Consider the following 15,767-nt stretch of genomic DNA (forward strand, 5'->3'; position numbering starts at 1 on the left):
CACAGTCACAGAACAGGAGCTTGGGAGGGGAGCAGCTCACAAGGACACCTAGTGCCACCCCAATTCTCAGGTGGAGGAGCTGAGGCCCAGAGCAGAGCAGACAGGCCTGAGGCCACTCAGGCTGTCTCATTTCATTTGCTTTCATACATTTCCAAAGAGCAAATACCAAAAAAAAAAAAAAAAAAAAAAAAAAAAAGAGTTAAATAACATAGGATGAGAGAAAACTGTGGTAGGCCTTCCCAGTTTTCCTGCATTTGGGGTAAAACATCGTCCTAATCTATTATTCTCTCACTTCCTTCATCATCCTCCTCTCTGACCACCCTGTGACACCCAATGACTGATTATCTGCCACACAAACAGCTGATTCACAGGGTAAGTTCCCAAGACCTTGCTGGCCTTGGCTGAGCTCCTGCACAAGTGTGGATGGGGGTAGGGGTGGTCTCAAAGGTAATATTAAAGGCAGAGAATTTCTTTTCCAATGGATTTTCATGTGAGTCATGATCCATTGCGTGGGCTATTAATTTAATAGGTCATGACTAACATAAAAATCAACCAAATAAAATAGGAAACCTGAATTCTATAGCACATTGCATGTTGGAAGGATAACTACTGTTTTATGAGGCGCCTGTTTTAACTTTATGTAACCATGTGTATACATCTGAGTGGCTGTGTAAAACCCACTACTGTGGGATATGGCAACTCTGTTGGTGGTGGTCAATGGATCAAGTTTGAGGATGGTGAACATGTAACATCACTAGAGGGCGCCCTATCTCCTACTATAGCCATTTGCTTTTCTTACTGTTGAGCTGGTTTTTTAGAAAAGAAGCCGGATGGACTTAACTGCTCGCAAGTCCTTCCTTCTCCCCTTGCTGTGGGGCTTCCTGTAAGATATGGTGGCTTCCTACTGCTGATAACATGCCACCATTTCCTGCTGAGTTTCCTCTCTGGCACATGCACAGCAGTCTAATGACTTGCTCATCTCTCTGGGGGTGGTCAGCTGGTATTCCTGTGCAACTTGCTGCACAAAGAGCCTGAGCTCAATAAATGCCTGTGTAATGTGCCTCAGCATAAGGTTTTTCTCCTACACCAAATGCTCTCAAGGGGGGATGCAACCAAGGTTTCCCTTTAGAACCCACTAGGAATCAAGTGGAGAGTTCACACAAGGCAGGAGCTGAGACTGCCCCCACAATGCAATGCGGTCCAAGAGGCCACCTCTCTGGGGTGAGGTGTCATGGTGGGGTCCCTCCTGCTGGAATCTGTCACAAATCAAAATGCCTCCGCCTGTTTTTTATTGAATTACTATACAATTTCAACCCTTCACACAGCCTGGAAAGCAGAATTTCTGCCTGTTCACAGTCTGGCTAAGGAACACCCAGCAGCCCCAGAGGTCTTGCTGATGATCTTCCTCAGAGGGCTCCATCAATTGCCCTCTGTCCTGCTGAGCCCTGCATGGTTAGGAGTGTTGCTCTGCCCGATTCTGCACACTCTTCCAGTCCCTCTGGTTGCCTCCCTCTGTGAACAGTCACCTGTGAACTGGAGAGGTCTTCAGGCCAGCTCTGCACTGTCCAATAGAGCAGCCAGTAGTTACGCTCATCAGAACCAAAGAAAATGAAAAACTTGGTTCCTAGGCTGCACTAGCCACTCGTTGAGCACCCTATCACCCCACGGCTGGTGGCCACTGCATTGGACAGTGCAGTAGAGGGCATGTCCATGATGGCAGACAGCTATGCTGACTAGTGCCGGTGTGGAAGGCTGGCTTGAACCACACTCTGGGATGTGGGGCACTTTTTTATATTTTTCTATTAAATTTATTTTACTACTACTGTCTTATTAAATTATTTCGTCAGTTTCATTATAAAGAAAATTCCTAGTAGTTTTCCATTTAGTCACTGGCTTCCTTTTTTGCTTAAAAACCAAAAGAACACTTTTAGTATCTCGAGTCCTGATGATTTGGTGCCTATGGTCTGACCACAACATGCAAACCTGCAGCCCATCCTCATGACCAGTGCCAGATGCCACTGAGCAAGGCACCAGTCTGGGGATCTTAGCCATGAACTCATCCTCCACAGCCCTGCCAGCCACCAGTGCTTTATAGCTAGACTCTCCTCCCAAGAGCAGTAATGCCTCACCCCTGGATTCTGGCAGTGGCACCCCACAGCTCTGACTTGAGAATGTCAGCTCTCCTGAAGAAGTGAGCAAGTTAACAGAGTTAAATCTGCAGCAGGGATGTCTGTCACTTCCCTTTTATTCTCCCTCCAATTAAACTTAGAAGATGTTCAATAATTCATGGTAAATCTAAGATGTATACGACTGGGTACTAACCCTCAAGTTGAGAGGTTTGTTTCAGAGAAAAGTAATGTCCTTGGTACAATCAGTACTGCAAATAATAAAAGGCATTTTGTAAAGTGGTTTTGAACTAAACTTTGGCCCTCAGACTGCGAGTAGCTTGGTTCTTTTTTAGTTGCAGGTCTTCTATGCTACCCAGAACTTGCCATTACAGGGTGGTCATGACAATGTGCCATGCTTTCTCAAATATATGTGCCCCCCACCAAACACTTGTGGGCATGCATGCATGATCATGGAGGGCACTGGGGACAGGCCTCCATTCTTCCCCATGACATGAGTGATTCTCTCATGAGCACAGGCAGCCAAACAGGTTTGACAAGGCTCTGGTCATTCTAACACCACCCTGGCATAGCTGACTTGTCCCTGGAAAAAACTAATCTCTCACAGCTTAAAGATTCCAGCGTTAGGCAGTCTTACTCTAAAGGCTATCCTGCCCTAAAAGTCCTTTTGGAAAGATGGGGGCTTTGGTTCATCTCCCCTGCAGTATTTGGCTCAGCACTTTCATTTATTCATTTGTCCACTGTTCCCTGCATTCACATGGCCTCTTGGTTCTTACCCTGAAAGAACATTTCACTCATTCATTTGTACTTTGGTGGAAAGGACAATTTGAACTAGTTAATTCATACAAGGCCTGAAAACCCAACTAGAGGTCTGCAGATCTTTAACTGGGGCTCCCTGGGACAGTTTCATACTCAGAAAGATCAGGTTAAGAAGCACAGGCTAGGTGATTCTTAGGGACATGTATGTTCTTGTTAACTCTAATCTTCCATTTATTCATCTGTAAATGATTAGGAAGTGACTAGGATTAGACAGTTGTTCAAGGGAAACATCCAGCACAGTGCACAATTTTACTGGTTCACAGTAAATTGATGTTAGTTTCTGAATCCTGAGGTTGCTACTGGTCTCTACTTCCAATTCCTGACATCCACCCTCAGGAAGAGCCACCAGTTTTGCTGGGCAGGACAGCACCAATCTTGTGGGGTGGCAGAAAGGGAGCCCACACCTCTTCCTACTGCCTTCACCCCCTGGAGCTGGTGGAGAATGAGACCCAGGAAGATATTCCTTCCATTCCTGTCTTCCAGGTGTGATTTCCTAAAAGGGTCAGTAATGCTGGATCACGGGAATGAACTCCAGCTGTGCTGAGGTCAAGATGCTAACATCTGGGGGACTCCAGGTGTGGAGAGGGTAGCCCCATGAAACCAGCGAGGTCATGCAGGTTAGCTTGGTGGATGAGCACTGCCTGCCAGGGGGCCTGTGTGTTGTGGTTGAGACAGGGCTGTACCAGGCATTCTGGCAGAGTCACCAGCCAGAAGTCTTAGCCATGAACTCATCCTCCACAGCCCTTGCCACCCACCAGAGCTTTACAGCTAACCTCTCCTCCCAAGAGCAGTAATGCCTCACCCCTGGATCCTGGCAGTGGCACCCTAACAGCTCTGGGCCACTGGTTAAGCATTCACTGAAACCTGAGTTTGGCTCTTTGAATTACCAGTTACTAGCCATGTGTACCGGGGGCTACAATTTTGGTTCCAGTTTCGCTTTATATAGCGTTTTTGCCTATTATCATTACCCAAGATTTGTGTATGATTGTATGAATGGAGTGACTCTACATCATGTACAACCAGAGAAATGAAAAGCTGTGCTCCATTTGTGTACAATAAATCCAAATGCACTCTTCTGTCATGTATAACTAATTAGAACAAACAGCAATTTTAAAAATGGGGATAATACCACTCTACAGGGCTGCTGGTTGGAGCTCTGTGTACACATACAGATGAGCCCACAGCATGAACTTAACTTTGGTCCTGACCCAAACTGTTCCAAAGAGATGTGTGGTTAGGGAATGAAATAATGTGAAGGGACAAACATCACCCTCTTTAGTGGACTGACACAGCCAAACTTAACTGCTTGCCTTTGGTTTACAAATACCTGACCCTCAGGTCCTGGTGAAAGCTTGAGTGTCAAAACAGGAAGAGAGGGGTGTGAGGCATCAGAGTCGTGTTTATCTTTGACCCCCAAATTACATGTGCAGGCTGGCCATGTATATTTTGACCTGTAGGATGGAGGTAGGGGAGGAACTCTAAATTACCAGCCAAGAGTGCTTAAATGTGCAACGGAAACACAGACCACATCACGGAGGAGTAGAGGCAGATCTTGCTTGGTGAGCAAGCTCATCTCTAGAACAAACTGACAGGGCACTTGTGCTGGTGAGTCATTTGTCTTTTTCTTTATAGTGAGAAGGGGGTTAACCTTAGGCAGGTTGGGGTTCTCAGACTACTGCCTGCAGCAGGGCACAGAGCAAAATGGCCAGGCTACGGGGTTCATCTGTGCTTGGTTCTCATTCCACTGATGCCGTTTGCTGCTTTGAGGATTAAATTAGAGAAATGTGAAACTACTGACTCTTGGTTCTGGGCACACAGTAGGTGCCCATAAGCTGAGAGGACTGCTCGGACTGGTGTAAACAGACACCAGGGAGGTAAAGAGAGTCTTGTTACTGTCCATATTTGTTCACTGAATAATCTGTCTTCCTTTCATTTCTTTTGCATTTTATAAAACAAGCTATTATTCCAGATTACTGTTTGTTTTCTTTTTTCAGTATAAAACAATATGCCACTGTAGAAACTTTGGCTACTATAGAAAAATATAAAGGATGAGAGGAACTAAGTTATTCACAATTTTACCAGCTGGAGGGAAACTGATGATAAAATGTGGTTATTTTTCAATTTAAAAAAATAAAAATCACAATTATAAAGTTTATCACCTATCATAGATTATCAATCAAGGGTCCACAAAATATGGGGCTCACGAACTTCTAGAATTGCAGGTGTGTGTATATATTATTTCTGAGAAAAGATCTATAGCTTCCCTGCAATTTTAAAGGGGTTTATGAATAAAAAAGGCGAAGAATCAGAATAAAATTATTTTTTGCCACCTATTTGTTGTAACAGTTATAGCTAATAATTTTTTTCATTTTAACTAATAAATTTTTCATATTAACAAATAACTTTTTCATATTTACTTTGTGTTTACACTGTTCCAATCATGTAAATGCATTTTTTCCCCAAACAATTGAAGGTACTTTTAAAACATTTTGGTCATATCCTATGTCTGAATTGTAATGATCATTTATTTATTACCAGTCTTTTTACATTATTACCAAGATACTTTAATTTTCAGAAATCAACATAAGATTTTGATTACAGAAGATAAAGAAATGGATGCTTGTGATTTTTCCTCTAGGGGCAGTGATTTTTAATATTCTATCTGCACAGAGCTGTCCAGTCCCCATCTGCCAGCATTATACTTAAGTTTACCAATTATTCCACAGATATTTGTACAGGTCCTTTGGGTAAATGTGTAGTGCCAGTGTAAAGATCCAGCAAAAGCTGGAAGAGGATAAAAGAAGACAAGAATAAATTATGTAATAAGGAGTTGGACCATACCCTCAAGATAAGGAGAGCTGTCTGTTTCTTACTTTAAATGAATAAAAAAAAAGTTATTGTCCCCAATGAAGTAATAACACATACAGATCACCATCTGACCTACTTAAGTTAGTACTCGAGAAAGCTTTTTGGCAGGATACCTACTGGTTCACCTATCATCCTTAGAGATCTGACCTTCTGTGGTCTAAGTATGGGGACTATTTACTGAGCAATGCTGTCCTTTGAAGTGGGGAAAAGGCACTTCTGGCCCCAGGAAAGATAGAGTCCACAGGAGCACCAGGGTGCGCTGCTTCCAATCGGACTCAATTGTTTGTAGGAAAAGAAGTATCTCCACTGGATTAAAGAGGGGAGATGGCCTCACCTTTATATGCTGTCATCTGGCCTCTCGGGTTTTTGAATGTGCTGAACCCTGCAAGGGGCTCTGTCTAAATACCTGCTCTTCTTAAGACATCTTCTGGAGGAGCTGGAGGGTTATGAACCTGGGTCACTGGAATGAGCTGGCAAGGGCTAAAGGGCTAAAGTGGCTAGGCTGGCCTGGCATTCTTTAGCCCAACCACAGGTTACATCACTCATGTCCTTAGCAGGGCCACAGGGCAAACAAGGGTCAGATGGAAGTGAGTGCGTTGTCCGCAAGGAGCCCCAAGCAAGAAAGTCTCACTGCTAGGGTCACCCAGCTGGCGCCCATTTCAATTGGGTCTTCCATTTGTGAAAGAAGACCCAAAATACTAATCCTAGACACTAAGGCATGGCCCTTCCCGGGGAAATCCGCCTTTAAAGAGATTCCTAAAGATTAAAAAGTCTTCAGGAAAGGTCTCTGATGGTGGCTGTCATGAACTGTGACAGATGCTATGGGGAAAATCTGGATGGAGAGTGAGGACAGCCACCCAACTCTCTGGTCATGAAGCCAGCTCAGCCAAGGTACTGGGCAATGTGAGCTTTTCCAGTGCCTTCCTTTTCCACCTGTCACCCTTTTAAGGAGATGTAAGCAGGAAGGACTTCCCACCCTGACAGAAGTCCTTGTCATCCCCAAACATCTCTGGTCACCAGAAGTTTCCTGACAGGAGAACCTCACTTACTTGAGCTTCAGAAATTTCGCAAATGGGGCAGAGGATGGGCAGACAGCTGCTGTGAGGCCTGGGTGGATGAGGACAGGCCCCCTCGTGTGGAGCAAAGGGGACTGTACCTACTGGAATGCATGGTGGATTTTGTTTTTGAAACCACTGAGGGAAGGGTTTTATGGGATGTGTGTGGGGACTAGCTGGGTGAGATCCTGAGAATTCTAGGGTTAACAAAGTGTTCCTCATCTGGTCTGAACAGCTTCCCCTAGGAACTGGTCACCTGCAGTATGCTTGACTTTGCTGTTACCAGGCAGAACACTAGGGGGTGATGCCTACTTGTACCTACAGGGGGCAGTGGTAAGACAGGAGTGCCACTCTCAGTTCCAAATATAATTCCTGGGTTTTCACTCACAGGAGAACCTCAGAGCAGATGCCATGGAGGAGTACGATTACTCAGATCCCATGCTCTTCAACACCTCCAGCGACAGTAACAAGGTGCACGAGGGCTTCCTGCAGTTCAGAAAGATCTTCCTGCCCTGTGTGTATGCGGCAGTGTTCATCTCTGGCCTGGTGGGGAACTCCCTGGTGCTGGTCGTGTACATTTTCTACCAGAAGCTGAAGAGCCTGACAGATGTATTCTTGGTGAACCTGCCCCTGGCTGACCTAGTGTTTGTCTGCACTCTGCCCTTCTGGGCCTACGCAGGCTTCCATGAGTGGGTCTTCGGCCAGGTCATGTGCAAGATCCTCCGGGGCATATACACGATTAACTTCTACACGTCCATGCTCACCCTCACCTGCATCACCGTGGATCGCTTCATCGCTGTGGTTCAGGCCACCAAGGCCTACAACCAGCAGGCCAAGCGGATGATCTGTGGCAAGGTCATCTGCTTGATTATCTGGGTAGTCTCCCTGCTGGTGTCCTTGCCACAGATCATCTATAGCAATGTCCTACATCTCGACAAGGTCATCTGCGGCTACCATGATGAGGAGATTTCCACCATGGTTCTTGCCTCCCAGATGTCTCTGGGGTTCTTCCTGCCACTGCTTGCCATGATCATTTGCTACTCCGTCATCATCAAGACTCTGCTTCATGCTCGAGGTTTCCGGAAGCACAAATCTCTAAAGATCATCTTCCTCGTGGTGGCCGTGTTCCTGCTCACCCAGACACCCTTCAATCTTGTCAAGCTCATTCGCAGTACGAGCTGGGAGTACTATACCATGACCAGCTTTGACTATGCCATCCTGGTGACAGAGGCCATTGCATACCTACGGGCCTGCCTTAACCCTGTGCTCTATGCCTTCGTTGGCCTCAAGTTTCGGAAGAACTTCCGGAAACTTGTGAAGGATATTGGCTGTCTCCCTTGCCTGAGAGTCTCAAGTCAGTGGAAGTCTTCTGAGGACAGTTCCAAGAGTTGTTCTACCTCTCACAATGTAGAGGCCATCAGCATGTTCTAGTTGTTGGCTTTGCTAGACCTGGAGAAACTGCTCTGGAATTGGCAGGAGCGTGGCTATGTCCTCTGGAACTGATGAGGGAGGCTTTGTTTATAGCATCTGCATTCTCACGGAGAAGACATCAGACATGGTGGCTGGCATGCAATGCTTTGTAGACATGGACATACCCTGCTCTCTTCTTAAGACCCAGGCCTGATGCTCAAAGTGTGTATGTGTGTGTGTGTGGGGGGGGCTACAATTTTTAAGGACTTCTTCATCCCCAAGAACACTGAAGCCAAGGGGATGAGGATCTTAGGATCTCAGGTTTGTCATTACTGTGACTGGGGCTGAAGGCTGAAGAGGGAGCACAGACAACAAAGCTGTTGGTGGCAGGTGATGTGCTGTCTCCCAAGTATAGAAGACTCTTCTGACCACTGGGCAAGGAGTGGAGATGGGAGTGGCCTTGAAGACAAGTGTGGTCTATGTGGCTCAGACCTCAATCACCAGGCACCGAACAGGAATGAGGACAATGTCTGCCACACCTTGGGTTTTGACTTTTGCATAGGTGATGCTAAGGTTCTCTCTGACTAATCCTGGGAGGACCAGCTCTGGAGACTGTATGTGGACCCAAACAAATTAGAGTTGGCTGAAAATTCCACTGGTCCATGAACATGCTAGAAGAAGGTGCAAAACAGCTTAAGACTAGAACAAATTTAAGCATCATTTTTGGAGTGGATCCTTCAGTGGCTCCACTCATTTAAAAAAGGGAATTTATCAAAGACCTGCCGCATGCACATATACAAATGTGCACGCACACACCCACACACATCAGACGGCGTATCAGTTTCATGACCAAGAAATAAAAATCTTAGTCTTCAAACTACTTTTACCTTTAGGAGCATTCAACTTTAATGCTGGTGTTTGAGCACACAAAAAACAGTTACTGGGAGGGAGGAATGGAAGTTCACTGAATTGGATGGGGTCGGGGGGTGGGGGAGTGGGAAATGGAGAGGGGATGGGAATGGGAAAAACAATAGAATGAATCGGACATAACTTTCCTATGTTCATATATGAAATCACAACCGATGCAACTCCACATCATGTACAGCCACAAGAATGGGTAGTTATACTCCGTATGTATGTCAAATTATATTCTACCATCATGTATAATTAAAAGGAACAAATAAAAAAATACACAAGATGTATGAAAATATATTTTTAAAAATCCAGTTACTTTTAGGCTCAGAACACAAGAAATAAGTTAAAACTGCAAGCTTCTGGGGCAATGTCTGTGAAGGAAATGAACACATCAATGGTAATAACCCTGCTCTTTCATTGTGGTTTCTAGCCTCCTTCCCAAAATGAGGGGTACCTCTGTTCAGCTTCTATAATACAGCCACAGGATGAGAGAGTTTTAAATGTCAGACTTTACAAAAGTTCATTACATCCTGACAATCTAATAAACAGGTTAAAGGTAATTGTTGGGTGTACGCATTCCTCAAATCACTGTCCAAAATGTGGAGAATCATTTGTAACAGCTAAGTGGAGTCCCCCAGGAGGTAAGGGAGGCCAGACTAGCTCAACCATGTGGTCTGGGGGTCAGACAGACAACAGGTCAGAGCTAAATCCCTGATATTTACCAGCTGACGAGACCCTAAGCAAATCCCAACCTCTGCCCGCTACTTCTTTCTTTTTGGTGAGGCATGGATCTTAACAGCACCTACCTCTCAGGGCTGGTATGAGGGGGACTTGAGATAATAAAAGCAAAGCACCTGGCACAGTTTGCATTCGTGGGTAAGAGTACCCCCAAGCCAGGAGTAGTTATTCTTTCTTATGCGACCTATTGAAGCAGAATGGAAGCCTTCTACATCAGCGGTGTGCCTCCCGAGGTGTGGTTCAGCTGAGCACAGGCCAGGCCTTGAAAGGCCCACGTGATTCCATGCTGTTTCATAAACATGCCACATGCATCCATGAGGAGAACTTCCTAATTACACTCAGGCCACATGGACCAAGCGCCTCCTCAAACAACCAAGTCTGCACTCTGCAGGGTGGCAAGGCTGACTTCTATCCTCTAATGGGCTTTCAGGGGGAGTTTTGGTCAACCCCCTTTGTGCACTTATCTTAATGAGGAACACTTCTGACAGAGCGGCCACTAGACAGACTCCAGCTTCCTTGACAGTGTCTTGGAAGAGAGAGGCAGGGCTTGGGCACTCAGCCAGTGCTGGGCAACACTCCCTCCTGGGCACCCCTGGCCAAGTCACGCAGCATCCCCAAGGCTTGGTTCACCATTCACACGACTGGGGTGGCCATGAGGCATGGAGTGCAGTCCAAGGGCCATGTGTGAGCCAACATGAGCATGGCAATGGAGGGGGACTGTTGGGGCCACGGGCTTTCCCTGACCGAGTGCCTGCCTGCAGAGTAAGTCAAATGAGACAGGGTACCTACTGGAGTGTGTCCTCTCCCAAGCTCCCAATCATTTGTACAGGTCCTTCCACAGCTTAGAAAAATGCTGCCTGATTGTCCCCAGGACAGCAGCAGAATCTTCCTTCAATTCCTCTATCTCCTCCGACACTCGCTGGTCCACTCTGGGTACTTGTACTCTACACTTGAGAGTAGACCTGGGTCATCACTGGCAATAACCACTAGCACAGCACATGTAGGTTACAGAGAGCTTCGCATCTTGCCCTCGGCTCTATCCACACCACAGTCTAGGAAGTCCAAGATGCTCTTGTAACAGCCTCCATTCCACAGAGGAGGAGCCTGAGTCAGGGGAGGGCAAAGTCAGCTCTCAACCTCAGACCTGCTCTTCTCCTCCCTGCCTTGGCTGCTCACAGCAGAACATGGTGTCAAAGGCTTAGGATGCAAGGGGGACTGGGGGCAGGAGGCCAGGTAGATGAGGATCCACTGGAATCCAGACTCCCCTGGGGTCTGAGGGTAAAAAACGTGCAACACCCCAACAAACTCCCAGCTTATAGGGGTAGTAACATTCATGGCTCCAGCCCCAGAGAGAGATGTAGTAGAGGCCAGAGGCCTGCATCATCTGAGATGTGCTAAACACAAGGTGATCCCGTGTCAGGGGCCCCTTGGCCACCCAGGTGTTCTCGGTGAGCACACTGGTGGGAAGATGGTGGCCACAGAAGGAAAAACACCATTTGATAGGAAGGCTAACACCATCATACCTATTTTTCAGATGAGAAAATGAGCTCAGAGAGATTAATACCTGTGACAGCTCACACAGCAGGGTGCCTGCTAACTCTGCACTTGTCTGAAGGTAGAGATCTTGGGTTAACCCAAGCACAAGGTGGCTTTATAACCATATCCTGTTCTTGTTTTGTCTCTGAGATACCAGGCATCCAGTCTCCTGGCTGATGACCACAGTTCCCCCACTCTGACCACGAGCACTAGTTCTGAAGCAATTACTGGCAAAGAGGCTCTGTGGGCTCATTTGCTCTGTGGGCAAGTTTCAGCTCCCGAGTCAACCAGGTATCTGGAGGAGAAACTTTCTTTGAAGAAGATGATGGGGCTGCGGTGTGCAAGGTACTGAGGTCTTGCACAGCAGTGGACACACACACAGCTCAGCTCCTGACACTGCAAATCAGTGTTGAACATCGGGGAAACAGTTCACCTCTAGAGAAGGCTCTAGGTGACAGGCTGTGGCTCAGTTCTCTGCATAAAAGACTCTCATCTACTCTTCCTAAGAACCCAGTGGGCAGGTGCTATTCCAGTCTCTTCTGCACAGGAGAGGGGACTGAGTTCAGGGACTGCACTGCTATGGGCCATGAAGCCTGGAGGTGGCAGGCCAGGGACTTGTTCAGATGTGTCTGATTCTAGAGCATAAGCTTTGTACCTCAATCTGTGTATCTAGTGGCCAAGAAGGGAGGCCGTGCACGGTGGGGGCTGAACAGAGGCCAAGGGGGTCAAAGCCTGATGCCCCTGCTGGCTCTTGCCCAACATCCTCTTCTGATTTAGCAGCTGACAAGAGCTTGGTTTCCTTCTCTGCCTGCCACCTCAATCCTGAGAATAGCTGGACACCTGGTCACATGCACCACAGGAGAGGGGCTGTGCACCTTTGTATGCCACCATTTGGGCAGAACCAAGTATGGAGGTTGCTTAACAAGTCCCTGGCACAACTGCCAGGTCCACCTGTGCAGCTGACTGTGGCACTTTCTTTGTTCCATCACTGCCAGGATGGATGGCAAGCCACCTCTCCGCCCTGCAATGTGTGTATGTGTGGAGGAGGGGACAGGCAGCAGGGGAGAAGGGCAGGATTTTGATGGGCAGATGGAGATGTGGAGTTCTGAGCCCCCAGTCTAGTTCTGATGCTTATGAGGACAGGATAAGTCATGCAACCTCTCAAGGCCTCAGTTTCCTCACTGAAAAATGGGATTGGAATATCTTCCCCTAAGCAAGGGGCCTAAATGAGGCTGTGTAAGGACAGCAGAGACGGGGAAGGGGCTCCACAATTGCATTCAACAGCACCATGTCCAAGGGCCTTTTTCTCCCCGAGGGTTTAGACTTGGTGCTCAATCCCACCTGGACCACTGCTTATCTTGGATCTGCTTATTCTTCCTGGTTTCCTGCCAGGGATGCTCATGTAAATCCAGAGATCTAGATCTGCCACCCTTTCTCAGACTCCTGGTGTTTCTGACTGGGTCTTAAGACTCAGAAAAGAATGTAAGGCAAAGCTGCTGGACAGGCTTGGGTATATCTCTAGCTAACCCACAAAGAAGTCCCCATGACATAAGCCTTTGCTGAGAAGGAGTAGCGCTTCACCCACAGGTGAAGGGCAGGGCTTGCAGGTTCCCATCACAATCCCAGATCCACCTTGGAGGCTTCTGGCATCCTGGCCGGCAGTTTCCTTTCCCTGAAACAGTTCCTATTTTCCCAAGAACAAAACCACACATATTTGTCAGCAGGCGGAATACCTTCTGCTTTTGTTCCTACTGGGAAAGGGGAAGGTGAGGGATTATGAGAAAGGGAGCTGCAGGGGGATCTCTTCTCATGCAGGTTACGGGAGGCAATGAGACACTTTCAAGCCAAAGGTGTCCTCCTGGGCCCCTAGGCTGCTGGTTCTGCTCACCTTACCCGCTACGTACTGACTTGACAGGTGATAAAAGCTGAATACTTGCAAAGCTCTCCTCATAAACCTTGTTGGGCTCCGTGAGAAAAATGAGAGGGTCAAAGGGAGAGTGAGCACAAAGTACACCTGCAGCTGATGTTTCTGTCCCTCCAAAGGCTGCCCTGACCATGCCAGCTGCAGTGTTCTCACAGTGCTCAGGAGGGCACAGCCCAGGTCAGGTCAGATGAGTGGAAACTCCTTTGAGCGCTGCAGGTTGCAAGTTGACAGACTTGCCTCTATTTTTGCTGCTGTCAGACTGTAGGGCCCGGGATGGGCCTATCTAAAGGATGTCTGAGAAAACACATCTACCTAAGATGACTGCAGCTAAATCTGAGATTCCTTTCTTGTGGCATCGTTACTCAGTCTGATGAGTGTCTCCCAAAGATGAACTGAACTCACTGTTTTATAACTCAAGGAAAAAGCTCCCCATTATTGAGTCTAAGATAGTCCCTAATCGCTGCTGATTCTGCCCCTCTGCACCTTTCTCTCCTTCTTGGAGCACTTTCACTGAAGTCTCCCTGACTGTGCGGGCTGCATGTTCTCCCTAACCCCCAGGGCCCCGTGGTTCCCAGGGTCATTCTGTTCCATTAGCACTGGGCCACATTCTGCTTTCATGGGCTGGCGAGCCAGGTGGGTAAGTGGTAAGGTGAGTAGCACTGGGAGCCTGAGGGCTTGGGAACAAAGCTTGTAAAGGTCAGCATGTTGCAGAACCATGGCCAAGGGCAGCATAGCACGGGTTGCTTTTTATATGTTTGGGTTGCTTTTTATGGGCCTAACAGTGGGTCTCTGCTTCAAATTCTCAGGCTGAAGCTTAACCCTCAATAGCTTAGACTAACTGTGTTTGGAGATAGGGAAAGATGATTAAGTTAATGAGGCTATAGGGTAGGCTCTAATCCAGTATAAGAGGAGTAGATAGGAGTTACAGGGAGGTACCAGGGGTGTGTACACAGAAGATAACCATGTGATGGTACAGCAAGAGGGTGGCCATCTTCAAGCCAAGGAGAGAGGAGGTACCATTTCTGCCAGTACTTCCATCTTGGACTTCCAGCTTCCAGAATTATGAGGAAGTTCATTTCTGTGGGTTAAGCTACTCAGTCTGATATGTTGCCAAGTAGACACATACAGTTGTCCAAGCCAAGGAAGATGCCTTAGAGAAGATGCCGAGACCAGAGTACCACTGAGACATTCCCAGGACTCTCTGGCAAGGTTCCACACTGACAATTCCCCAAGTGCTGGCACTCTTCATGTGCATCCTGTCCCACCCTCTATTCTTTAGCAAAGACAGCCAATCCGGCTTCCAGTGTCTTACTCTCCTGGTCTTTTGATAAGAAAGTCCAAGGGACAGGCACACAATGAGCACCCAGGGAACAGAGGTGACATCTACTCACTGTTCGGCCCCATTTGGATCAAAAGAGTCAGTTTCAGTGGGTGTTTCAGGTAAGGAGAAGCCGGATTCCTGGATCTGGCACAATTCCTCATCTGTGATGATGTCAAACACAGCGTCATCTGGTGGCCTGAAGTCTGAGTTTGTTCCTGGATGGCAGAGGAGAGCAGGACAGAAGAGACACACAAATCATCATACACAGGATCGAGAAGGGTCTGTGGGAAAGTGAGGTGTATAGCTACACAGAACAAGCTGCTGGGACATGCCTTAAATGGTCACTCAAATGATGGCTTTTATATTCAGATATAAGATATTCTAGAAAAGCAAAGGGGCTACAGATGAGACTGAATGAACAGCCTGAGAGACTTTTAAAATAAAATCAGGGGCTTAAAAAGATTTCAGTTTCTAACTTCTCTAAGGCCATTACATTAAAGGAAAAACCTATCAAAATGTTTTCAGGAAAGAAACAATAAAGAACACACATTTCGGTGCCACTGAGTCCCTGCTTTGTGAGATACAGGCAGTATGTGCTTGTGCCTCTTGGAAGCAGGATTATGACCTGCACAGCACCCCTCCCTGCCCAAGCCACTGTGAGTTGTGGCAGACTTTTCCTCAGCTCAAGGAGCTACAGCAGGAATTACGCTTCCAATCAGGGGCCTTGTGTTTGACCTTGTAGGCCTTTCAATAGGATGGCCACTATAGAGAAGTTACTGGGTCAATTATTCAACCATAAGCACTTGCTAGCATATATTATAGAAAATTAGGGCAAATATGAGGTGGAAAAAGATAAGAAAAGAAAAAACAGAGCAGATGGGGGATGCCAGAAGTTAAAATAAGCAACCTCAGAACTTTGGTGTGGTGTCATTCTGTCATTGTTGGAACATCTTCCAATGCGTTGGGGTGAGGAAAGCCCCTGAGTTGTTTAGTATAATGGTTCATGCAAGCTGCCCTGCTGTGCTTTAGAAGGAACAGTTTCCCTCTTATCTCAA

At 47.1% G+C, this 15,767-nt stretch overlaps 2 protein-coding genes across 5 annotated transcripts in view; one reads left to right on the plus strand and one right to left on the minus strand.

Annotated features, from left to right (window-relative positions):
• The window catches only part of Fyco1 (FYVE and coiled-coil domain autophagy adaptor 1), a 74,101-nt gene that overhangs the window by 22,437 nt on the left and 35,897 nt on the right, over positions 1-15,767 (minus strand). For all 4 annotated transcript variants that reach the window (XM_026390082.2, XM_026390081.2, XM_026390083.2 and 1 more), the window contains exon 14: positions 14,783-14,927. In XM_026390082.2, the coding sequence (XP_026245867.2) occupies positions 14,783-14,927 (145 nt within the window). The remainder of the gene's footprint in view (positions 1-14,782; positions 14,928-15,767) is intronic.
• On the plus strand, positions 5,485-11,202 carry Cxcr6 (C-X-C motif chemokine receptor 6). The gene has a single exon (XM_026390084.2). It carries the CDS (start codon positions 7,280-7,282, stop codon positions 8,297-8,299), a length of 1,020 nt encoding a protein of 339 aa, XP_026245869.1. The 5' UTR covers positions 5,485-7,279; the 3' UTR covers positions 8,300-11,202.

Source organism: Urocitellus parryii, chromosome 3, assembly GCF_045843805.1.
Source record: "Urocitellus parryii isolate mUroPar1 chromosome 3, mUroPar1.hap1, whole genome shotgun sequence".
In the NCBI taxonomy this organism is placed as follows: Eukaryota; Metazoa; Chordata; class Mammalia; order Rodentia; family Sciuridae; genus Urocitellus; species Urocitellus parryii.